Source organism: Mobula hypostoma, chromosome 7 (genome assembly GCF_963921235.1).
Source record: "Mobula hypostoma chromosome 7, sMobHyp1.1, whole genome shotgun sequence".
NCBI classification, from domain to species: Eukaryota; Metazoa; Chordata; class Chondrichthyes; order Myliobatiformes; family Myliobatidae; genus Mobula; species Mobula hypostoma.
Genome location: NC_086103.1, coordinates 9,293,779 through 9,320,896, shown reverse-complemented (window position 1 = coordinate 9,320,896; position 27,118 = coordinate 9,293,779). Strand labels below are relative to the sequence as shown.

The 27,118-nt window shown below is 40.2% G+C and overlaps 2 protein-coding genes across 3 annotated transcripts in view; both read left to right on the top strand.

Moving 5' to 3' along the window:
• The window catches only part of LOC134349120 (protocadherin-10-like), a 167,378-nt gene extending 148,331 nt beyond the window's left edge, over nucleotides 1-19,047 (top strand). For both annotated transcript variants that reach the window (XM_063053007.1, XM_063053009.1), the window contains exon 2: nucleotides 15,864-19,047. In XM_063053007.1, coding sequence (XP_062909077.1) covers nucleotides 15,864-15,998 — 135 coding nt within the window. In that variant the 3' untranslated portion in view covers nucleotides 15,999-19,047. The remainder of the gene's footprint in view (nucleotides 1-15,863) is intronic.
• On the top strand, nucleotides 365-12,852 carry LOC134349860 (protocadherin gamma-B7-like). The gene is made up of 3 exons (XM_063054824.1): nucleotides 365-2,175; nucleotides 7,328-9,710; nucleotides 12,799-12,852. Exons 1-3 carry the CDS (start codon nucleotides 365-367, stop codon nucleotides 12,850-12,852), a joined length of 4,248 nt encoding a protein of 1,415 aa, XP_062910894.1.
• Nucleotides 19,048-27,118: the final 8,071 nt, after the last annotated feature.

Here is a 27,118-nt window from a genome sequence, read left to right as displayed (position 1 = left end):
TGATCGATCTTAGTGGAGGCACTGTTGCTTTAAGAGTATTTGCTGTTATTATTGGTCAAGTCCCTAAGTGTCGCTCTCTACCAATGAGGGGAGAAAATGTGGACGAGGATCTTGCATCACGCCGCTCTCAGCATACACTCTGCAGTGTCGAGAAGGATTCTTTGTTCCATGCGCCGGTCTCGTTGTAAGAAACGCGAATTCTGCAAAATTTATTGTAACAGGAGAGACAAAAGAAATCCTCTCGGATCTTCAGAAGATATACAGCTTTTAATCGTCACAACCAAGGTAACCAACAATTCCATCGCTTGCGGCCTTGCCAGATATCTTCCATCCGGCGTCTATTCCTGGATTCTTGTAACTCAAAATGGCTTCACCGCTGAAAAAAGGAGTGTTGCATGTTGCTATTTTTCACGTGCTACTCTTTCGCTTTCCTGATTCAGTACAAGCCAATATTCGCTACTCAATACCGGAAGAGATGGGACTGGGGGCTTTCGTTGGCAACGTTGCACGAGATCTCAGCTTGGAGGTTAAGCAGCTTTCTGAGCGCAAATTTCGAGTTGCATCAGAGAAGCAAAGGGAATATCTCGCTGTAAACCTAACAACTGGAACGATATTTATAAAAGAAAGAATCGACAGAGAACAACTTTGCGGGCATATTTTTAGATGCATGCTGATGCTGGAGGCTGTAGTTGAGAATCCACTTAAGGTATTTCACATTGAAGTTGATATTCTCGATATTAACGACAATGCGCCCATATTTAAGAGAACGGAGATTAACAAAGAAATATCTGAAATGACGCCAGTCGGAACAGTATTTCCACTCCCGAGCGCAAAGGACGGGGACATTGGAAGCAACAGTATTCATTCCTATCAGCTGAGCCCAAGCGAGTATTTTTCGTTGAATTTATTGTCAGACGGCGAGCAGGTTGGCATGCCAGAATTGCTTTTGCAACGGTCCCTAGATCGAGAGCAACAAACAGTACATCGACTAACCCTGACTGCATTTGATGGGGGTAACCCAGAAAAAATCGGAACAGCCCAAGTCGTCGTTAATGTACTCGATGCCAACGACAACGCTCCGATTTGCGGACAGAGCGTCTATCAAATTACAATCCCGGAAAATGTGCCTGAAGATTATTTGATAGTGAAGGTAACAGCCAATGATTTGGATGAAGGACTAAATGGTGAGGTAACTTACTCTTTCAGCGATCACACTTCGGATAAAGTACGTGACTTATTTACCTTGGATGCAGCAAGCGGCGAAATTAAGGTTGATGGTGTTGTGGATTTCGAAGAAGCAAATAACTACCAGATTTTGGTGCAAGCTGCAGACAGAGGTACACAACGAAACTCAGTATACTGTAAGGTTTTGTTAAATATTACGGATGTTAATGATAACTGGCCTGAAATCACTGCAACATCCGCTTTCAACACAATACCAGAAAATGTTGCTGCGGACACGGCAGTGTCTGTTGTAAGAGTTACGGACCGAGATTACAAAAGTTCGCCGAACGTTTCCTGCAGTATCCCTCGAAGTATCCCCTTCAATCTTAATTCTTCATTCAACAACTACTACACGCTAATTACTCGTGGTAACATAGATCGTGAAAAAGTGCCGGAGTATAATATTACAATTACGTGCACAGACAATGGTTCACCCCCTCTTACTACCAGGAAAATTATTCGAGTTCAAGTCGCAGATATCAATGACAATGCCCCACGATTTACGCAATCCTCTTACACGGTGTACGTAGTAGAGAATAATGTTATTGGTTCTTCAATTGGATCAGTGTCAGCTAGTGACCCAGATTCTAATCAGAGTGGCCAATTGTCTTACTTTATTTTGGATAGCCTGATAAACAGTTGGCCTTCAGACACCCTTGTCTCAATAAGTTCGACCGGTGGAGTGCTGTTTGCTCGAAAATCGTTTGATTATGAAGAAGTTAAATCCTTTTCATTCCACGTGCAAGTAAAGGATGCAGGAGCCCCGCCGCTTAGCAGTAACGTCGCCGTGAAGGTAGTCATCATAGATCAGAATGATAATGCTCCTGTGATTTTGTCGCCTTTATCGGCAATTGATGAACCGATACCACGATCTGCAGAGTCTGGTTACTTGGTTTCAAAAGTTACGGCCACAGATGCCGATTCTGGCCAAAGCGCCCAACTCTCCTATGAGTTAAATTTTTAGCAATAATGGGGCAAAGAATACTGAGTTCAAAATACCGAGTTCCCAGCAGAAAGAAGCAGCATAGTACTTCACGACGTCTCCTTTATTCAAGTAATGAAGGTGACCTGGCGCAGTAATTGCTGTTGCTTCTTCAGCAATGCGAGTTCGGTGCTGACTTCCAGTTGAATGTGTGTTCCCGTAGATTTCCGCCTATTCCTCTGCTTTATTTCTACTGTGTACAGGTGGCTCTCATGGCTTCATTCAAATAATAGTTTAGCATAGGTAAGTGGGGAAGAACAGTCAAAAGCGAGATTATGGACATGCGAAGGGAGTGTAGACTGAATAAGAGATGGAAACGGCGTCGGAAGTGATGTGTTGCTAGAAGCCGGCAGACCCCAATGGAAGAATAGCCTCCTTTTGTTTCAAACCAAACAAGGAGCAGTCCGCACCTTTCCATTATTTTTTCCATAACCTGAAGTCCAAAATTGTTTATCTGAGCTGTGAAGATCCTAAACGAATAGCTTTTCACAGTTGTCCCCAAGTCCAGAAATCCATGACTTCTGCAAGAGTTCTTACTACCTGTCATTGTAAAGCCAAGCTCTTTGGTTCCAGATTTCCATTCAAGTACTCTCTCAGCATGTCAGCTGTCGAACACTCTTGGAATGCTATATTTTTTCCCAATAATATCACCCCTGATAAATGAATGCACACTAATCATGGTAAACCCTAAAGGAAATAGGGGCGTGGGTGTGGGCTCGTAGAACGAAGGAAATGGATGAGCAAGGGCATTGAACTAATTGATACAGATATAAGATGAAAACATGCAGAAAATTACGCCTGAACTTTGAACTTTGACGTATGCCAAATTTCACCCAGAATGTGACAGCAAGCCTTGGTAAGTATTGCTAAAATTTAGACTTTGACCGTGTGCTCAATATCGCATGTTCTAATGCTGAACTTGTACATAAAGATGCAAACACCCGCGGGGAGTTATTATTATAATTTAGAAGATTTAGATATGTGTAGTTCAACAGAATGAGCTAAATGAAATAACGTTCCCCTGCATAAAGGTGCATAACACAATACAAGTAACCCAAACGGAACACATAAAGTATTGTTCCAAGAAAGAAATTACAAATATTAAAATATATTCCAGAAGATTGACAGAAGTTGAAGAATGTTGAATAAGGAGGCTCTGCTTAAAACAAATGGGAGGCCGATTTAAGAACGATTGAGGAAGTTGTTTAATTTCTCTCTCTCTCTCTCTCTCTCTGTCTCTCTGGAAAGCGAATTTCTACATCCCTTCAAAGGCTGTCAATATCATAAATTATATATTTTCAGGCGAGGTACTTAATTTCTTGTAACGCAAGATATTGAACAAACCCTGCGGGTAGGCAAAAATATACGGCTGATATGATGATAAGATTGTGACTCATCTAAATCTGTGATATGCGGATAATTCTGTAAAACTGCATTGGTGCTTTTTTTTTAATGCTTGTCGTGCTGTTACATTCTTGTTATACTTTCCTGTTAGAAATGATTTTTGCTTGAGAGGATAAATATTCACTTACGTGTATAAATAAACTTTCATTTCGCGAATTAATTTATTTAAATTGATGTATAGAACTAATGATTAGATTACATTTTTGGAGAAAAATTTATGCAGTTTTATATTTCCGTATAAACGCTGTAAACTTTCGTTTAAACAAATCAAAGGCAGGGCCCCTAGCTATTGAGGAACAGAAAGTTGTTGAAGTCCAGAGACCAATAAAGGTGGATTATAGAAGCTGGAAGAGTTGTCAAGAATCCATACAGAATACGTGTCTTAAGTACCCAGGGGTCACACTGGTTAGGCGGCAGCTGGAGTCCATGCAAAATACTCACAGTTACACGATAGCACGCAGGGTTTAGTGCCGACATAGTACTGCAGGATGTTGCCTGAAGTGACGTGTTTCATTTCTGAGGAGAGTTTGAAGAGACTGGGTTATTTGCTTTGAAACAAAGGATGCTAAATGGGGACATTAGAAAGGGATACAAGGGATAATAGAGATGGGCAAGGTAGATAGTTAGAAAACGTTATCCACAGCAAAGGCATCCTAAACAAATAGGCCCGGATTTAAGTAAGGGTTAAAAGGTTTGAAAGGAATATGAGGGGGATTTTGATTTAGTCTAGAACATACTTACCTGCACAAAATTGGTGGAGCTGTCTTTGTTTCTGATGACACAAACATGGGCAACGATGTGGACAAAGTAGAGGGCTTTCAAGGAAGCAGCTGGTAGCCGCTAAGCCAGTTATCTGCGCTCTACTCATCACTGTCACTTTGAGCTCCCAGTTAAAATCCAAGTTAATGCCTCTCCCCATTCACGCACTAATCCGCTCGGCCTTCTCTACCACCATAGCGGAGCCCAATATAAACCAGAGGAATAACACTTTATATTCCGCTCGGTTGATATTAAACCCAATTCCATCAACACCGAGTTTTCCAATTTTAGGTAACCGCCCATCCGGTGTTTTTACACTCGCCCACCCCGTTTATCCGCACTCACTCTCCTTCCAAATTTGATACAGTTCTCCCATTTTTGTCCCTCCGCTCGCTCCACCATCACCTATCTCCGACCCCTCCCGGTCCTGGATCCATTCACGGGTCATCCACAGGACTTCCCCTGCCCTATTTTTTCCTTCTGGTATCATTACCATTCCCTGCTATGGCAATAGTCCCATGGTCACCTTGTAGAAGTAACACTTGCCTGAAGAATCTCCAGCATAATTTTTCAAATTCTGAAGGAGATTTAACACCTTGCACTGGACAATATGTGCTTATAATTTCAGGATCATTTCCATGTCGTCGTAAATTTATTCAAAATGAAATTTCTTCTTAGTCTTGTGTTGTCTTTCATTTAAACATAGAAATATAGAAACATAGAAAGCCTACAGCACAATAAAGGCCCTTCGGCCAACAAATCTGTGCCGAACATGTCCTCACTATAGAAATTACCTAGGGTTACCGATAGCCGTCTATTCTTCTAAGCTCCATGTATCTATCAGCAGTCTCTTGAAATACCCTATCGCATTGCCTCCACCACGGCTGCCGGCAGCCCACTCCACGCACTCACTACTCTCGGTGTAAAAAACTTACCCCTGTCATCTCCTCCGTACCTGCTTCCAAGTACCTTAAAATTGTGCCCTCTCGTGTTAGCCATTTCAGCCCTGACTATCCACACGATCAAAGTCTGTCAATGAATACTTCTCTTCGGTATTCACCAATGAGAGGGAACTTTAGGTCAGCATGCAATTCTGTCACTGAGACAAACAATATACGGTAATTCATCAGATCTGATAAAACTGCCCTTGAGGTGAATCATAATCTTGTTTTCTGTCTCCATAGATTATGCCTAATTGCTGTTTATTTTCAGTCTCTTCTGAGTATGTTTATTGGCTTAGGAACATAGAGGCGGCATGTTTCTCTTTTACTTACGACTAAGGTAGAAAGCTGGCTAATACATTAGCTTAAAGAGGATAGAACGCTTTTCGTTCTCAGCTGAAGGATAGGATCCAAGAAAGGGGAAACTGTGCTAAAAATTAACACAGAGAAAATTGAACCACAAATTAGATAATGCATATTACAGGAAAATGTGTTTGCATTAGAAGAAGTTTCTACAATGTTGTCAGGAAGAGTATATTGAAAGTGAAATAAAAACTTAATTGAGTTATTTGTGTTGTTACTGGGGATAGTGTATAGTTACATAAAGACACAAAGGTCAGTTTCATTACAATTTTAATAAAGAAATTTAAATCAAGGGTATGCTGCTAAAACTAATCCACATTTGGCTCATTGGTGAGCCAGCAACTGTTGAAACATGATTAATAATAAGTTGTTATATTTGCCTGTGTCAGGTAATGTGCTTTACATAAAATTGACCCGTGTTTGTGATGGGACAATTGCTTTACCGAACAGGTACATTGCAGCAGATGATGCAGGAGAGTCGTCTGGTTGATACAGAGTATAAATCATATTACAGAAACTGGCATTTTTTAAGACAATCGCTCAATATGGTACTTTCACTAAAATTTAACCAGCTTCGTTATTTCGGCCTATGAGATTAGAATTCAATGAAGGAAAAAGTTTTACTTATCTACCCGTAACTTGCTATCATTATAAACTGGCATGTTCCAATCCTCGAACAATCTGCGTTATCAAGTTCAATAACACCTCCAAAATCTACAGACCAAACCCCTTACGTTGCTAATCTTTCTGGACAGACATATTTCTATTAATCCTATCATCTCTTTCTTATAAAAAAAACACATAAGTCTTGACACAGATGGAATGCGTGAATGCAAGAACACTGCAGTGCATAACGTACAGGATTCACTGTCACTGGCCCATAGATTCTGCGGAATTGTCAGTAAATGAAAATCCGATAAGCAACACACACTAAAACACGACGTGTTCCAAAACCGCCGAATCTTGTTATCTCGATTCTATGACAACATTTACATTTTTATATAGATACGTAAGTAGTTCGAATTAATATCTAAGCATTCAGTCAAAACCACTGGACAATAATCGTCTTTCTTTTGTTCTCCACCCTTGGTTTAATTCCATTTCTCTGTGACCATAAATAAACACATACTTTATTCAGAATGATGGAGCAAAGCGTTGCCAATATTTTCATGGCAAATGAAGAATACAAAATGAAATTTGGTTGTACAACTTTAAATGCAGGCAACTATGCTTGCTGTGCTCATCAGAAGCATTGCTGCTTTAAGTGTGCCTGCTCTTATAATTGGTCGAATCTCTATGTCGCTGTCGACCAATGAGGTGAAGGAATGTTGCTGGTGATCTTCCACCACTCCCCCACAACACAAAGAGCAGTGCAGCGTCAAATACTCGACACAATCGACAGTCGGCGTTCTCGGTTCACATCCCAGGTCTGAGACTTTACATCTCGTAACGACGATGACCATAACAAAATTTAGTTTACATCCCGTCGGACATAATCTGGAAATTCAAGGTAAGGCGCAGTTACGTACTTGATGCAACGGCAGAAAACATTGCTTCTCAGAGAAAAGGACAACTGTATTTACAGAACGATCGCCAAAATGGCCGATTTAGTAAAGTGGCTTAGAATGCAATGGAGTTTTGTCTTATTAAGCAGCATTGTTACACTGGATACTGTTTGCGGAGTAATTAATTATGCTATTCCTGAAGAATTAGAACCAGGTTCTGTTGTTGGAAATATTTCAAAGGATCTGGGGTTAGATATACGCCAACTGACGGTGCGTAAGTTGCATGTGGTATCAAGACGTAAAAAACAGTATCTGGACGTCGATTTAAACGCAGGAACTCTGTTCACGAAAGTGAAGATAGACAGGGAACAGCTTTGTGAACAAAACCGCGCATGCACACTGAACTTGGAAGCTGTGCTTCAAGAACCCCTGCAAATATATGCTGTTGAAGTTGAAATTCTCGATATAAACGACAACGCCCCCGTGTTTCAGAAAAACGAGTACCGCTTAGATATCTCAGAAAAGGCTTCAGCTGGGATGCGCTTCCCACTCCAAAGCGCACAAGACCTGGATATCGGTACGAATTGCATTCGCTCATATCAACTGACCCCCAATGAACACTTTGCTTTAATATCGCAAACAGACAACAATCAAAGTGGCATCCTCGAATTAGTACTCCAAAGACCCCTAGACCGAGAACAACAACAGACCTATGAGTTAACAGTGACCGCAACTGATGGAGGGGAGCCGCAGAAATTTGGTACCACTAAAATTATAATTCGCGTGATTGATGTGAACGATAACGCGCCGGCTTGCGAACAGAATGTCTATCGTATATCCATCCCCGAAAATATACCCCAAAATACTCTGATTGGGAAAGTTACTGCAATAGATGCGGACGAAGGTTTAAATGGTGAAGTAATCTATTCTTACAGCGATCGCACTTCTGAAAGAATCCGCAGGTTGTTCAGCCTGGACGCTATAAGCGGAGAAATCCGAGCGACCGGCGCAGTGGACTTCGAAGAGACCAACAAATACACGGTCATGGTGCAAGCTATGGACCGAGGATTGCATGCAATGCCAGCAACTTGTCAAGTCGTTTTACAAGTTACTGATATTAATGATAACTCTCCTGATATTATGATAACTTCATCAACAGGGTCAATACCAGAGGATGCCCCTCCAGGGACACTTGTTGCCGTTTTAAGAGTTACAGATGCTGATTTAGGAGAAGCAGGAGATGTTAACTGCCACATCACAGATAATATTCCATTTGTACTTGATTCTTCTTTCAAACATTATTACACCCTTATCAGTGCTCGCCTTGTTGATCGAGAAAACGTATCCGAGTACAACATTACAATTACCTGTTCAGATGCGGGCATTCCGCCCCAGACTGTGAACAAAACCATTCGAGTTCAAGTGTTAGACGTAAATGACAATGCCCCATTCTTTCTACAGACTTCGGTCAACGTGCATATTACAGAAAATAACGATATAGGTACTTCTATTGGCTCTGTATCTGCTTTTGACGCAGACTGTGGTGAAAATGCTTCGCTATCGTATTCCATTATAGATGATCTCATTCTTGGCTTCCGGACTATTAACTTTGTCTCAATTAATCCAGTTACTGGCGTTATGGTTGCACAGCACTCTTTCGATTATGAGCAGTTCAATAATTTTCGGGTAATTGTACAAGCAGCGGATGGCGGTTCACCCTCGCTGAAGAGCAACACAACTGTAAATGTGCTAATTATCGACCGGAACGATAATGCTCCCGTAATCGTAGCACCCATGTCAATTAAAGGCTCTGCATCAAAGGAGACCGTGCCCCGATCTGCCGATCCTGGTTACTTGGTTACTAAGGTCATCGCCACCGACGCCGATTCGGGGCAGAACGCCCTCCTCACTTATCAGCTTCTTCAGCCGACCGATGAAAGCTTGTTCACTATAGCCTCCCACACGGGAGAAATCTGGACAGTTCGCGCCCTTGGGAGCAAGGATTCACTCCAACAGAAACTCGTAATCCTGGTAAAGGATGGTGGGGACCCATCGCTTTCAGCCATCGTCGTTGTTCACGTTTCGGTACTAAAGAATGATAAAGAAACCGCAAACAGAGTTACCACAGGAGAGAGCACTGGGTCATCGACAGTCGATTTAAAACTATACTTAATCATCGGGTTTGGCATATTATCGTCGGTTCTGTTTATAGCTATTATCTTCCTTGCTGTTAAGATCCACAAATGTCAACATGAAAATGGGAGATGCTGTTGTGCGAAGGTGCTATTCGAAACCGAACAGTCCACTGCGAGTATTCAAATCCCCACCAATTATGTAGAAGTGTACGAAACCGGGGTTCTTCCTCCGTCTTTTTGTTATGACAAATATCCTAAAGCAAACTCAACCATGAGTGATTTTATTGTTCCTAAGTTTGCCACACCCAGGATTGATATTAACGATGATTTTGATGTAGTGGAGCGGAAATACATTGCATTGTCCTGTATGAATAAGAAGAACATAAAATCCTACCAGGTAAGCTATGTTTACATATATGCGCTGGGATTCGTTAGCAGTCACCTACCTTCTTTCTCTATCTACATGAATATAGCAAACAGTCAAAATTGAAATGATAGTTTATAAATTTAAAAATATGTATGTTTGATATCCAGTGTTATTCTTTCTTTTTTGTCTCCAATCATGCATTCTCTTAAATGTATTTTCATTTTCTGCCAATACCTGCATATTCTGCCCTTCATAATACCACGAGGAGCTGACTGACAGCTTCGTAATTTTACTTCCCCGGTAGTACTGGTTAAAGTTCTCTAAAATTATCCCAGGATAGGAAGTTCCACTATGAAGGACAGAAGCTATATTTCTAAGTTAGGACGTACATATTAAAAAAAAACGTTGCGCAAAATTTCACCGTCAGGGAAAGGGAAAGCCTTATTTATGAAAATGGAAAGCGTTAAGAATTGTTACCAGTATTTTGAGAAAATAGTGTCCCTTCTTTTAATGTGCTCCAGCATGTTTTAGGGTTAAATTAGTGTTCAAAAAGAAGAATGTCGTTGCGGAACTGCATAGACATAACTGATCTGATCTCGACTGTAAACAAATAAAATTTATTTTATACAATTCACTGAGAGTGATCCCCAGGTCGTGCAAACAAGTGGTACAACTTTTATTTGAGTTTTTCTCTCATTCACTTCTGTGCCATTCTAGAGGATTAATGTTGCTAAATTCCCTACTCAAACTCAAACCTAATTTGCCATCAAATTCAAACAGACTATTCAATATCTTACTTTAGCTTTCCCCATCATTTGACCCTTTGGTACCTTTATCCAATAGAAAGCTATATCAAAACTGAAATCTTTTATATTATATGGATAAACAATCTTATGGAAGGATGTGTTGTAGATCTATATAAATGGGACATTCATTCTCATTTTCAGTTCAACCAGCTTCATCTAATATTTTAGAAACAAATATTGGCCTGTTTCTAATTCTCGTAGGTGAAGTATTATCACTTTATTTTCACAACTCAACAAACATTGTAATTTACATATCTTCCTCCAAAGCCACATATACAGGGGAATGGGGGCTAACTTCTTGCCTCACCATCTCCCCTATGAAGATTCAGTGGAACTGTGGTTAATGTGCAGCACATCCCTTCTATGGCATATATATGATTCGATTATACATGAGTGAAATATTTTTCTTGAAGTTGATGCAGGATATGTTAATAAATTCAGTTCCTGGATGAAGGCTGCCTTAAAAGGCCAATTTGAGTATCCGGGTTGGAAGGATATGCAGATGACATCAATAAAATAATATGACTTAGAATGATTGAATAGTGATCCAGTGATGATTTTGCACTCTGTGGGGCCAATGGAACCATGCAACGTGAATTAATTTCAGGTTAAGATAAAGAACAATTTCTTCTCTCGAAGAGACTGAAATTGCTTTGGGATTTTAGTCATGAAGAATGGAAAGAATAATGCAGAGGATAAACACATGCAAGTTTTCAACATTTTTGCTGGTTTACCCAATGTTTAAGGAAACGTCGCATTTTAATTAATGATGACATAAAGTTAATATAATTACTGCAGTATGATATTACAAAATAGGACCTTGAAACGGAACCGATATGTAGACGCAGTGTGCATTGTAATGGCCTGTCAAGGAATGTGTAAAGAAGTATCTTAACATTGCCCATGGCCAGCAGTGTTTATCTTCCCAGTTTTTTTCCCTAATCCAGTGAGGTACAGGACTCTGCTTAATACTAATGTATTCTCCAATCCCGTACCTCACAGGACTGCAGATTAAATGAGTTCTGTCTTTTAAGATGGAGTATTGCCCTGATATTGCCTGATCCTCACTACCCGAATTTTCGAGGCTCGTTAGTGGGTCAAAGACAAAAAGTTACGCCAAATAAATCCTCCTTACTTGGGAATGGTGATAGGTAACGGTCTTAATCTGTGTCTTTACTATGGTAGCTCGGGCATGCTTTCTTTAAGCAAGTATCCCAAATAAGAACAACGAGAGGGATAAACCGAATGGGCTTGGTCTTCTAACCATCTAGAAGTACCAGTATCAACACTCCAGATTCAATTTCCTGCACTGAAGTCGACATGTTACATTTACCGCTTTCCGGGCGATACATTGGACGCTGTTAATGACCCCTGCAGGAAGATAGATACCTCAAATATGTCGTGTTTTTTTTCTTTCAAATCAACGAATACAGTCTCAAACACTTCTTTTCTGTTCTACTTTCCATCACCACAGTATTTTAACCACTAGTGTTGCAGTAAGTAGTTAGCACTGCTAAGGAATTAGTACCTTATGCATTTTAATCACACTGCTGCCGAGGAAGCAATAGAACTATAAATGAAGTTTCAGTATTTTAATCTACTATCATTCATCATACAGTCATGTGATGTTATTCAGTTGCAAAGCACGGTAGAGAAGGAAGTAATATCATTCGGCATATTTTAAATCTAATATGATTTGTTTCCGTTCCCTTATCAAAATTTAAGAATGGCATTTTGCTACTTTGTTCTTGTTCATCACGTTTTTATGTCAGTTTTTCTTTTTCCTGAAAACGTAATGATGACACTCTGAGCAAATAAATCAAGATAATTATTTACTAACTGGAGGTAAAAACATTATTTAAAAAACAATCATGGACTCAAGCCGAAAGCGTTCGATTTCGTTTTCAGTTCTGCATACAAGGCCGAACTGCAAGCATGTTCATGTGCATTTTAAGTCCCAATGTCGCATAATTTGATGTTACTGACAATGATTTAAAAAAAATCTCCAGCTACGCTCGACATCGTTACACTTTGTCTTTGACCGGATACTTAACAATATGTAGCCGTACGCCTTCTGACTGAGTTGACTGAGGAGAAGAATACCACCCTTTCAGCAATAACAACCCTCCATAGTCATAATATTGCTACATTGCTGATGTACTTTCAAGTTATAAAAATACACTGACTGGCCACTTTTTTAGATATATATGTACACTGCTCATTAATGCAGATATCTACTCAACCAATCATGTGGCAGAAACTCACTGCATAAAAGCCATACAGAAGTTGTCAAAATGTTCAACTGTTTTCAGACTAACTATCAGAATGGGGAAAAATATGACCTGGTGAATTTAACATTGGAATGATTGTTGCTGCTAGAGCTGGTTTGAGTATCTCAGAAACTGCTGACTTCCTGGTATTTTCACGCACAGCAGTCTTTCGAGGGTACAGAGAATGGTGCGAGAAAATCATCCAGCGGGCGGCTGTTCTATGGGCGAGAGCGTCCTGTTCATGAGACAGGCCAGAGGAGAATGACCAAACTGGTTCAAGCTGACAGGAAAGCGACAGAAATTCAAATAATCACGCATTAGAATGGTGGCGTGCAGCATAGAATCTCTTAATACACAATACATTGACACCTGAAATGGACGGGCTATAGCAGCAGGAGACCACGAGAATACACTATGTGGACACTAGATTACGTTGATCAAGAAGGTTCAGTCGTTCGACATTCAAGATGAGGTAGTAACTTGGATTAGACTCTGGCTTTGTTGGTGAAGCCAAATACTGATAGTAGAGGACTGTCTCTCTGACTGGAGGCCTGTGACTGGTGGTGTGCCGCAGGAATCGCTGCTGGGTCCGTTGTTGTTTGTCATCTATATCAACGATCTGGATGATAATGCGGTTAACTAGAACATCAAATTTGCAGATGACACCAAGATTGGATGTGTAGTTATACAGCCAAGAAGGCTATCTTGGCTGACAGAGGGCTTTCTATCAGCTAGAAAAATGAGCTGAAAACTGGCAGATTGAACAATGCGGACAGGTGTGGGATGTTGCACTTCGGTAGGACCAGCCACGGTAGGTCTTACAAAGTGAGCGGTTGAGTTCTGAGGAGTGTGATAGAACAAAGGGTTTCGGAAATATAGGTCCATAATTCGTTGAAAGAGGTGTTATAGGTAGATAGGGTCTGAACAAAAGCATTGTGTGCAGTTATGCTCACCTACCTACAGGAAAGATGTAAATAAGATTGAAAGAATACAGATAAAATGTACGAGGATTTTACTGGGTCTGGACGTCCTGAATTATAAAGAAAGGTTGAACAGGTCCGGACTTTATTCCTTAGAACACAGAAGATCGAGAGGAGAGTTGATAGAGGTATACAAAATTATGACGGGAATAGATAGGGTAAATGCATGCAGGTATTTCCATTGAAAATGGGTGGGTCTATAACCAGACGTCATGGGTTTAGGCTGAAAGGTGAAAAGTTTAAGGGGAAGATGAGGAGAAACATCTTCACGTAGAGTGGCGCGATAGTGTTGAATGAGCTGCCAGCAGGAGTGGTGCATGTAGGCTCGATTTAAACGTTTAAGCGAAGTTTGGATATGTGTATGGATAGTAAAGCTATGGAGGGTTATGCTACTGGTGCAGGTCGATTGGAGTAAGCAGTTTAAACTGTTCCGCACGTACTAGATGAGCTGAAGGGCTTGTTTCTGTGTTGTACTTCTCTATGACTCTAAGTAAATAAATGTCAGCGAAAATGGAGATATTAGTGTTATGTTTTGTAGAGCCGGCGAAGTTATGAATAGGATCAAAGGATAGAACTCTGAACAGGTGCGGATAGGTTGCTGTGGATTTAAGATAGAACATAGAACATAAGAGCGTACAACACATGAACAGGTCCTTTGCGCAATGGTGTCTGTGGACAAACTTTTTGTAGCTCTAGGCCAACTTACCTGAATGCCCATTCTCTGTATTGGTAAATTTTCTGCTTATGTCAGTCGACTGCAAATGTATCTTTAAAGTTGCTGTCGTGTCTTCTTCCAACACATCTCCAGTAAGATGTTCAATGCACCTATCACTTTCTGTGCCTAAAATTGCTTTATAAATCCTCTTCAAACTTCCCCAATCTCATACTCTAGTATTTATATTTCCACCCTGTGAAGAAATGCACTACGATCTATCCTGCCTATATCTCTCATAATGTGACATATTTCTGTAAGGTTACCCATCAGCCTCCAATGCTCTGCAAAAAAAACAGCCATGTTTATTTAACCGCTCTTGATAGATAATATTTCCTAATTTAGGCAACACTCCACTGAACTTCTACTGCGTTCTCCCCAAAACTCCGACTTCCTTTAATACTGGTCCCAGAACTACACACCGTACATCAGCTGTAGTCGAACCAAAGTTCTACACAGCTGCAATGCTACTTCCAGAGTTTTGTACCTGATCGATGACGGCATCTATGCTATACGGGTATTTATACTATCCTATCCACGTGTTTCCACTTTTAGGAAGGTTCAGGTTGGCAATAGATTTAGCTATGGAATGCATACTTAAGATGAGGTTAATTGGGATTTTAGGTTTGTGGAAGAATTGAGAAGAAAGAAAATAAATAAATTGCTGTGTTTCTTAGTGGCTGCTTGACAGCAACGGCGGACATGCTGTTTGAACTGCTGCGGGAATAGTGGTTGGAGTGTTTCGATGATGTTGCTGGTAGGCGTTCCATAGGCTGAACACAACGATATTGATAGAGTGCACTTCCAAGTCAAGACGACGAATAACTTGGAGACGAAGCATGTATAAACATAGGCGTACCCCGTGCCTCTTTCACTTATTTCTTGAGGCCATCTTGAAATAGTGGCGATTGGAGCCACGATGAGCTACCGATGGAAGCATAGCCATCAGATGCTTGTGAAACTAATATTTGGTGAAGTTCACCAAAATCAGGCAGGCACTTGTGGATATCGGTGAGAAAGTAATATTTGCCATTGATTGGCTTGCTAGATATTTTCAATGTGCATTTTAGTGTTAACAACGTTGTCATAGATCTGAATTTACACCGATCTGACAAGGATTACAGATCCACAGGTGTATCCATCTCCACCACATCGCCATAGGGCATGAGGTGATAATGTAGGTTTTACATCCATTTCGTGGTATCATTACTAAGACTTTTTCCAGAACTCCACATTATTAAACTGCACAAGGGGCAGACTGGGATTTGATAGCCCAGGCGTCTGGGGTTACTAATATGCCAACTTTTTCCTTGTGCCATCACAGCAAAATGATTCGAGATTTTCTGCAATTGTTATCTGGATAAAAGGGCTAAATAAATTATATTTCTGAAACTTGGTTTCTCGTTCAATTTCAGGTACGTGATAACCGGCAAAGGGATTTGGAGCAATCTTCGATGGAAAGGTGCCCTTCTGGACAAAGCACATTGGCTAAAAATGAAGTGGAACGGGAACAGAGAAGGTTTCTGGAAATACATTCCCACGCATTATAGGAAGCAGAAGTTACTTCACAGTGGATGAAATGATTTTATTTTATTTTCTGAATTGTGGCCAGACGTTTCCATAGGGACTAGTTGTTCTCCGTAATCTGTCCAATTTTACTTTCTACCAATAGCGATCTCATTGTATATGAGTATGCTTCAAGCCTTCTACATTTGTGACTGCATGTGTTAGTTATTAGCCATATTGTGTGGCTGAATTGGCCTGTTCTCACGTAGGCATGCCTCATAAACATCCATCGTCATATATGATGATCGATATATGCATTACAGAACCTTCCTGCGATTCTCTGAATATTGTAAACGTGGAATTCTATGAGCAAACCTTCCTGAGGTTCTTTCACGTGTCCTTTTGGAAATTCCAAAGTCTTTGAAGAAGATTTAGGCAAACTTAACAATAGCTCAATAATTACAATTATGAGTTAAAACATGGCCTCCGCACTTACTAAAGTGCCATTTAAAGTCCAGGTGGATTCTTCATTTTCATTAGTTCCGAATTAATTGAATATAGCCCAATTGTGATCGATGACAAAGGCAAGGATCAAGTGCGACAGTAGGCCAAAACATTACGTATGAGAAAGAGGCCATCACAACAGACACCATTTTGGAAGAGGTTAACCGTTGCAAGAGAAGACTAGAAAAGACTATAGAATGTGCTTTCTGTTTCGCACTGTATTAGAGAATTGATTCGTGGCCTCGACTTGCTTATGTATTGATATTTTTCTTTCGCTACCCTTATTGGGGTTTTTAACTGGTTGATGGTCTGTCCCTTCAGCTTTTATTCCTATGTTATATTTGTGACTATCACGAAAATACGGAGATCTTTCTACAGTGAAAAATACTACTTTCCGTGTTCTAAATAATACATCTCGATGTTTACAAAGTTAGTTCAACCAAATAAAAAAAAACTAAGCTGGAAATTCGTCTTCTCGTGTTCTGGTAGATTCCAATCAAGCTAGTGCAGTCAACGTTTATGAATTAATGCGGTTGATCTTCAGTAATAATGGTCCATAAAGCGTGAATAATTTTGGAGACAGAACAATTACTTGCAGGAGCTCTACACAGCCAGAATCAAGTTAGTTATCCCTGCCTTATATGAGCTGAAGTTTATGATTTGTGGCAGCCGTCAAACCTACTATAAACTGCGACCTAAGTAAAAGGTGGAAAAAAAGGAATAATGAAGTAGTGTTCGTGAGTTCATGCACTGTTCAGAAATGTGCTACAACAGGAATAAAAAGCTCCTCCCGGATCATTGAACACGTGTGCTCGGTTCCCTGTACCCACTTCCTGACGATAGTAATAAAAAGGGGACATGGCCCGATGGTGAAGGTAGCCTCCATGAGACAATTCCTCGTGATGGTGCTGACGTAGTCGGCAACCTTCTGCTGCCCTTTGAAATCGTTTGTATTGGAATGTCCATACCAGGCTATGATGAACCAGTCAGAGTGCGTTCCACCGTACATCTATAAAATTTTGCAAGTCTCTTCTGTGACATAGCAATTTCCTCAAACTTTCAACTAAACAGATGCGCTGATGTGCCTAATTTATAAATTCATTAATGTGTTGGGCCCAAAACAAATTCTACGAGACACTGAAAACCTTGGAACCTAAAGAGAAAAATAGAAATATTAACTTTATTTGGCACGTTTATACCGAGACAGTGAAATGCATCCTTTTGCGTCAACAGCGAAGCCCGGGAATTGCGATCGGGTCAGTCTGCAAGAGTCGCCCCGCTACCGGAGCTGCCCGCAACTCACTAACCGTAACCGTATGTCTTTGGAATGTGCGGTGAAATTGAAGCGCTCGGATGAAAGGCACCCGGCAACAGGGATAACGTGCAAACTCCTTACATTCAGCAGCGTGAGGCGAAACCCGATTGGTGGTCGCTAGCGCTGTAGTCCGATTGTGCTCGGCGCTCTGCTCCCGCGATGCCCTACTCATTACAGTGCCCTTCATCAGTTTCGACCGCTGACCCCTCAGTGGGGAATGCTGCCACTCCGCCTGGCCTTTCCTTCCTGAAGTCCACCATAAATTTCGTGGTTCTCCTGACGCCGAGCAACGAGGTTTTGCAGCGACTCCACTTAATCAGCCAACCTACCTCATTCCTGTACGCCTCCTCGATGCCATCTTGCATTTTGTTAAAACAGTCACTTAAATACGCAAAGATATTTATAATAGATATGCGGATCTGATGCGTTCCGTTTCATAGTTATTATTACCGAGTGGTGACGCTACTGCGAACAAGATAGGTGAAGGAATTCCAACAATATCCACCTCCAATGAACTAATCCTTCGCATTAACGAAAGCTGTCATGCTGGGTGATATTTTAGTATCCTGCTTAAATAGGTGTCAATGAAGCAAATGGAAACTTTATTGTCTTCTGCGTAACGCACTGCCCACATTTCTACTGAGAACAGATGCTTACTGGTGATGTGTAATGTTGTGCTGCCTTGCATCAAAATAGTGTGAATTCAATTTTAATCTTAATTGTCATAATTTGGTCATCACTGCTGTAAGCTTACTGTGAACTCTGAGCAAACGACGAAAACAAAGAAAATATAAATAGCCACGTACTTATCACAGCGAAAAAGGAAGTCAGAATAATTGTAAAATACTAGTCAAATTTGTTATTGGTTAGTGAGTAAGTTATTTTTAAAAAGATCTGTAGTGTTGATTAATCATCCAATTCTGGGTGCCATTTGACACTAGTACAAAACGTAGACATCTTTGATTATTAAATTTAGTTAGCACATTTATTATATCCATGCTAGTTGCCAATGTAAACTACAGAATGACCTGTTCACTAGATATTTTAACGTTTATGTACATAGTACCAGTTAACTGTTACCCGTACTCTGCTTATGTGTTGTTTGTATACTCATTCGCCTCCTTGAAATACTGATTTGCGTTTTGGGGTGGGGGTTGCGTTCATGTCCACGTGTGAAGTTTAACGCATTACTCCTGTGATAACTACCTAATCGCATTAAATAAATAGCTGGACAACAACAGACAGATAAGAACAAGCTGCATAAATAAAACGTAAAGATAATCACCAAAATATGTTTTACCTTCTTTGCGTCCATATTTTTTAACCTCCGCCTGGATTACACTAACGTGAGCCGATATATTCTCACTTTGGAATGGATCAAGTACAGTACAAAGCCTCGTAATGTGTGCAATGTTGCTATTGTGCGACCTGTGTAATTCTCCTCCCTTACGGCGGCAGAAAATAGCAACGAGTGGAGTTCCGCAGTTTAAACCTGACACCCCGTGTTGTTTATATGGAATTTGCACGTTATCACTAATGTTTCCGTTTCTTCGCACATCGCAAAGATGTTCAGGTTAGTAAGATAATTGGCCACTGTAAATTAACTTTAGCATATACGTAAATGGTGGAACTTGGTACGGTTTAGGAGAGTAGTTAGGGCATTGAGGAGAATAAACTGTAACTGTTTTTGGTTATCATAAATCATGGCCACAAAGGTTTGCTTACATCGGCTATGTTTGTGTAATTCTATACAATTTGTAACTCTTCCAAATTCGAAATACTTTGAGCTATTTTGTTATCTGGATAGCCTCTCCGATATTTATAAAGTTTTCATAAATCATGACCGAATGTTAGATCCTGAATTTACATATTTGCTTTAGCATTGATTAGGAATATCGCGATCAATGGATTACAGAATATTCGTTGCTCGTATGAACATCAGCCATTCGGTCTCTATGTAACAGCATTCGCAGTCCCCCCTTCTCCATCCAATGTCCAATGAAGATGTTTTTTTTTCAGATAATATCCAGATTATGTTTGTCATCTACAATTTAATCTGCCACCATATTTTCTGGTATTTTCTACCAGACAAAAAAAAAATCACTCTGTGTGTTTCGTGGCGCAGTGGCATGTGGATATAATAGTGGCTTGCTAGTTCAACTTTTTTTTGTTCATCATCTCTATAGTCATAATTACCTACAGGAGTCCAGCCGTCTTTAAGCTTGATTGTTCTATCCAATAGTTTAAAAAATGCAGGGAGTACAAAAATTCTACAGCTACTGTAGAATAAGCAAACGATAATATAATCATATAGTTATTCAAAGGGTAGCTAGGTGAAGTTTGCAGCTATTAAACGCTCGAATAACAAACGAGTACTTAACAGAATTAAATATCAAAGAATGGAATATTCTGAATATTGCAATAAAGGAAGGGATCCAGGAAATATTACGTAAGATATAGAAAGTGTCAAGTAATTGTTTGGCATTGTTAGTAGAAAGATCATGTGGTGGGGAAAAAGTTGAATCCTCAGTAAAAAAAAACACGAAAAGTCTAGAGAAGCCTAAGGAAAGAAATCAAAGGATTCTGGGTTTTCTTTAAATATTTGATGTCTATTTTTGCACATTATCAAAACATTACAAGATCATAGCATATAATTGCACTGTTAAGTATATCAGGCATAAGCCCAGTGTCTTCAAATACATTGCTGATAACAGAATAACTTTTACGCATTTTTGTAATCCTAGTTTCAGATTGAAGTTACAATCTAACGTACATCTCAAAATATATTTGCCTAGGCCTTAATCGTGCTGGACCTGATCATTGTCTAGTTTTCGGCTCTCCCGATACATCCAAGTCGCAAATAGCTTTTGCGGAGATGTGATTATTAACTGGTCTTTCGGGCTCGCTTCTGTATCTTTCCACGAGGCACACCCAATTGCTTTGAAATACTTTGCCTATTTGAAGAAAATAATGGTACTGATAATGGACCACTCTGATACTTTGATTGTCTTTTGTCAGCTCATTTTACATGAGCTTATTTTTCATCGTACATCCAAATATTGTCGATTACTTCATATATCATGTTTAGTGGGAAGTACCTTTATAAAAATAAAAACTTAACATTTCGTTGATGAGAACACCACTCAAAATATGCACCCGATGAATGCTCCAATGAAAGAATGAAAGAAAACAATTTCATAGAAATCAACACTAATACATATTTTACACTTACTACTTTAGTGCACCAAAAATGCTCAGATATTTCACTTATGAAGGGTTTTTAAAGGTTAGAGTACTACTTAAATCATGCATCAATACTATTATAGAAAATAAAGTCTGGTTTCCCCCACTATTGGCACCACACTAGCTAGGCCTTTCAATATTTGATAGTTTTCAATGAGATTTTCCCCACGACCTCAGTTTTCTAAACTGCACCTTATACAGGCCCGGAGATATCAAACGTTTCTCATATTGTTAACCCTTTCATTCCCGGGATCATTCTTATGAACATCCACTGGGCGCTCTCCAATGCCGACAATCCTTTCATTTGTCGTTAGAAAAACATAACTAGAATGAGATTGCCAAGTACGCCAAAAACAAATTTCCGTATTTTCTTCACTCACAGGGAGGCAGTGATGTGTAGTTGTGTGCTTATGATGTATGTTAAAATAAATAGCTCTGATGGCGGTAAGGGTCAACAGAAAAATAAATACATGCGGGACAAGGTAATATGATAATTGAAAAATATGCTAATATAAAATATATCGTGATTTAATCTAGGAAAGAATGAGCGATGTTTTATGATGACTTTATATTGCTTGAGTCAAATAAATTTCAGTAGGTAATGTTATGAAATTCTTAATGGTGCACGTGATTGTCCAGCCATTATGTCCAAGTAGTGCCAGAAAATATTTAGTGAATTATCTTCTGGATTCAAATTAGAGTTAGCAGATTTTATCTAGACAAATTACAGCAATGTACATCTGCAAGTTGCAATATCATCCCTTAGAACTACGCGTGGCATTAGCAAGTTGACATATTGGAGTCAGCTTTGGTTAAAACTCCAAACACAGCAATCATGTCATTAGATCAGCTAGTGTATCAATATACTGATTATACCAATACATTTACATACCCCTCACCGCACCTAACACAGAGAAATATGGTATTCCATTGTTAAAAATTTGGGAGTGGGAAACATTTTAGTTCCGAATGTCTACGCCACGAGCTTTTGAAGGCTGTGTCCGAAATCCGCAATTAAAGAATATCATTCTTAGGTTTGAAATTAGGATACATGAAGAAATGTAAGACATGAAGAAATGGCATAGAGAACCCGAATTCAGTTCCTCTTTAGACAGCATCCTATGATTGCATTTCGTTCTTATCTACCAAACCCAGCGCTGAGAAAATCGATATTTCCAGCGCTAAATAATCTGCTCAAAGATCGATAAAGAAACTCTCGAAATTACAGATTTTTATTACAGAAAAGTACAGAAATTACCACAGCCGTTATACAAACAAATCTCAAAATTATGGTGGGCGGTAATGGACAGGAGATCTTCAGAGGTGGAGCAAACGACAGGGATTTACCAACCCATTCATCCATTCTCTCCTTAATACACTTCCAGCAAACGTTCTACAACGTGAGAATAACCTTGATGATTTATTATCAAACGACGTAAGTATTATCACATACTACCGTGAGATTCATTTTATTGCAGACGTTTACAGGAAAAGAAAGATATATAGCAGAAGTTTTGAAAATGAGACTGTTGGTTGTAGTGAATGAAATTATCCACGCTAGTTCAGAAATCTGATGGTGGTAGGTAATAACTGTTTCTGAATCCGGTGATGTCGGTCCTAAGACTTCTTTACCTCCTATCTGACAGAAATAGCGAAAAGGGAGCATGGCCTGGATGATGTTCGCCCTTAATAATGACGCAGCTTTTTTGTGGCAGCGATCTTTGTGAATGTGCTTAATGCTGAGGAAGGATTTGTTTGTGATGGTCTGGGCTGTGCCCATCACTTTCTGTACAGTTTTACGTTCCTGGGCATTGACCTTTCCATACCCACTGGGATTTACTGCAAATAGTTCACACATGACTCTAAGATAAAATCCATAGACCGGAAAACATCTCCAGGCAAGGGTAAATGAGGCCGGGTCTGCTGCATGATAAATGCTAGATGGTGCGTTGATGCGCTAGTCTTCAGTAATCTTTTACCCCTGAACTGAAATACCTCATCTAAAAATGTTATCCCCTTTATCTCTTTAAGAGGAACCTCAGCCTCTCGGCACTCTACATACCACCTTCAACTAACATCAAGATAACACTGGACAAATTATTCTTGGATGTCAAATCTCTTGAAATAAGTTATTTTGTTCTTTTCAACATCCCTGGGGATTTCAGTCAGGTTAACTAGAGAAACCTACTCCCCAAATGCCACCAGCATGTCTCCTGCCCTACGCAGAGTCTTAACGCTGCAGACCAACGATACACACCACTAATACACAGATGCACTATTGGTCTATTCATCACCTATTTTGGTAGGACTAATCAAAATAGGACATGCATGGTAAATGGTAGGGCATTGAAGAACAGAAGGATCTAGGAATAATGGTTCATAGTTCTCTGAAGGTGGAATCTCATGTGGATAGGGTGATGAAGAAAGCTTTGGGTATGCTGGCCTTTATAAATCAGAGCATTGAGTATAGGAGTTGGGATGTAATGCTGAAATTGTACAAGGCATTGGTAAGGCCAAATTTGGAGTATCGTGTACAGTTCTGGTCAACGAATTATAGGAAAGATATCAACAAAATTGAGAGAGTACAGAGAAGGTTTACTAGAATGTTACCTGGGTTTCATCTCCTAAGTTACAGAGAAAGGTTGAACAAGTTGGTTCCCTATTCTTTGGAGCGTAGAAGGTTGAGGGGGGACTTAATAGAGATATTTAAAATTATGAGGGGGATAAATAGAGTTGACGTGGATAGGCTTTTTTCCATTGAGAGTGGGGGAGATTCAAACAAGAGGACATGAGTTGAGTGTTAAGGGGCAAAAGTTTACGGGTAACATGAGGAGGAACTTCTCTCCACAGGGAGTGGTAGCTGTGTGGAACGAGCTTCCAGCAGAAGTTGTTGAGGCAGGTTCGATGTTGTCATTTAAAGTTAAATTGGATAGATATATGGACAGGAACGGAATGGAGGGTTATGGGCTGGGAGTGCAGGTCGGTGGGACTAGGTGAGAGTAAGAGTTCGGCACGGAGTAGAAGGGCCGAGATGGCCTGTTTCCGTGCTGTAATTGTTATATGATTATCACCCTCACTTTAGTCAATCAGATCATTGCCGGCGCCAGTCCTACCAGATTAAAAAAAAAGCACGAGGCGTTAAACAAAAGAGGATCAGGACAATGTTCTGAAGGTGATCAGGGTCGACTTCAGCACTGCCCTGAGTCGGTGAATTTGGCGTATTCAATGTCACCTCATCCATCCCGAATGAGTGTTTCTCAGTTATCACAAGTTTAAAAAATATATTGTCTATGTAAGTGTTCCGACATAGGCAGTTCAGGTCTATAGTATCCAAAACCATTGAGTGCATGGGGAGATCTGGTCTCTGCTGTAATCAAGATCCGAGGCATTCTGAAGGGTAATCTCATAATGTATATGAAAGCTAACTATGATATATTGGCTTACTCTGATATAACTGTGTATATTTTAATTCAAGAAGTATTGTAGGAAAGGTGGATGACAGTACTGAAAATAGGTTACAAACAAAGAAAATGTGGAGTGAGGAGAGGCTATTGATAGGGCAATGTTGCAGTCAACAGGATGAGTTGCACAGTAAAGGCGGACAAAATCGAAAAGGATGAGTACAGGACTGAAGGTGTTCTATTTGAATGTGCACAGTATGTGGAATAAGGTAGATGAACTTAAAGCACGTTGCAGATTGGCATATATGATGTGGTAGGCATCACTGAATCATAGCTGAAAGAAGATTACAGCAGGGTGCTTCATGCTCAAGGATACGCATTGCATTGAAAGGACCGGCAGGAAGGCAGAGGGCGCGGCGTTGCCCTGTTGGTAGATAATGAAAACAAATCATTAGAAAGAGATGACATAAGGATGGGAGGCGTTGAGTCACTGTGGATAAAACTAAGGAATTGCAAGGGTAAAAGGACGCTGACTGTAGTTACACACAGACCCCAAAACGGTAGTAAAGAAATGGACTACATTTGACAACTGAAGATTAAAAATACATGCCGAAAGGGCAATGTTACAGTAGTCATGTGGAATTTCAATTTGCAGATCGATTGGGAAAATCAGGTTAGCGTTGGATTCCAAGAGGGAGCGGGGAGTGGAGGAAGTATTTCTGGAACGCATACGAGATGGCTTTTTAGCGCAGCTCGTGGTTGAGCGCACTCAGCATTGAGCTATTCTGGATTGAGTGTTGTGTAATGCGCCGGCATTGATTATAGAATTTAAAGTAAAAGAACCCTTCAGGGCAAGTGATGTTAATATAGTCGATTTCACCGTGAAGTTTCAGAAAGGGAAGCTAAAGTCAGGTGTATCAGTATTACAGGGTGGAGTAAAGGGAATTACAGAGGCACAAGAGAGTACTGTGGTTGGCCAGATTGATTGGAAAAGAACCCTGGCAGGCATGACGGCAGTGCAGCAATAGCTGGAATCTCTGGAAGAAATTCTGAAGGCTCAGCATATATACACCCCAAAGAAGAAGAAGTGTTCTAAAAGCTGGTTGGAACAACTGTGGTAACAAGAGAAGTCACAGACAAATTAAAACCCAAAGAGAGAGCATAAAATAGAGCAAAATTTGCTGGTATGTTAGAGGATTGGGAAGCTTTTAGAAACCGACAGAAGACAACGAAAAAATCAGTAAGATGGTAAAGATGGAATATGAAAATAATCTGGCCAATAATATTAAAGAGGATACAGAAAGCTTCTTTGGACACATAAACTGTAAAAGAGAAACGAGAGTGGATATCGGACCGCAGGAAAATGGAACTGGAAAGGTAGTATTGGGGGACAAGAAAATGGCGGAAGAACTGAATACGTAGTTTGCAACATTCCTCACTATGGAAGACACCAGCTGTTGGGTGGAAATTCCAGGTGTAAAGGGTCAGAAAGGGTGATAAGTCACCTGGGCCAGATGGTGTACACCCCCGGGTTCGGAAAGAGGTGGCTGAAGTAATGGTGTAAGCATTGGCAATGGTCTTTCAAGAATCACTATATTCTGGAATGGTTTCAGAAGACTGGAAAATTGCAAATACCACTCACTCTTCAAGAAGGGAGAGAGGCTAGTTAGTCTGAACTCAGTGGTTGGTAAAGTTGGATGTTGCGGTGTTCGTCGAGCTTGGCAATTAGCTTACAGACGGTTCATCACCAGTCAGGTGATAAATCACATATGTAGCACAGAACAGTGTTATTGGTTTATCCATATTTTCAGCAACATCTGAGTAAAGCTGTGAGTTATCGCACTCTATTTCACAGTTGAAAGCTGAAGGTTCTCTGCTATCAAATTTAGTGGCCGTGAAAACGGACAATTTCATCAGAGTCTCTAAGTTCTTCCGATATTAGCTGTTCAAATCCTTGCAAGTCAGAGTCTAAGCTCAGAACTCTGGTTCTCCACCACTGAAAGGTGACGTGATGGGTTAGAATGATAACAGTCTAATATCCGAGTCTCTGCAACTCGAGTATAGATTAACACTATTTCAAATAATATCCAGAATGGCGGAATCCAGATTTTTTTTATTATTAAAGTAACAGCTGTCGATGCTGATGCTGGCCAGAATGCTCGCCTTATTGATCAGTTGTTTCAGTCTGACAACCCCGATCTTTATTAGAGATGCGCCCCACTCTGGTTAAGTCTGGACAGTTATCAGAATTAAGGGCAATGATTCAAATAAATAGCGATTAGTTATCTTGGTAAGAAACGGTGGTAAGCAATCTCTGTCGGCCACAATGACTTTCGTCCTAATTGTGGCGGACATTCCAAAGAAAAGGTTATGATGATTTTTCAAAAGAACATAATTTTGGGCCTGTTTTCAATTTCTATCAGTTGTATTATTGGCTGCAAACTCCTGTAGATTTGATGATTGTAATAATTCTCACCAGTAAATTGCGCAAAGAATGACAAAACAACCATACTTAGACGCATTGTTTCAGACTGACCAAGGAAACGGTGAGATGTGAATGTTTCCGACAAGTATGTGGAAGTTCTCAGCCGTGATCCTCCATCACAGTATTGTACTTTAGGTTCCATCTACAGAATCTTCAAAATTGCAGAAGCGCCAAGAATGTGAAAGATCGGAATAGCAAGAGCGACAACTCTGTGAC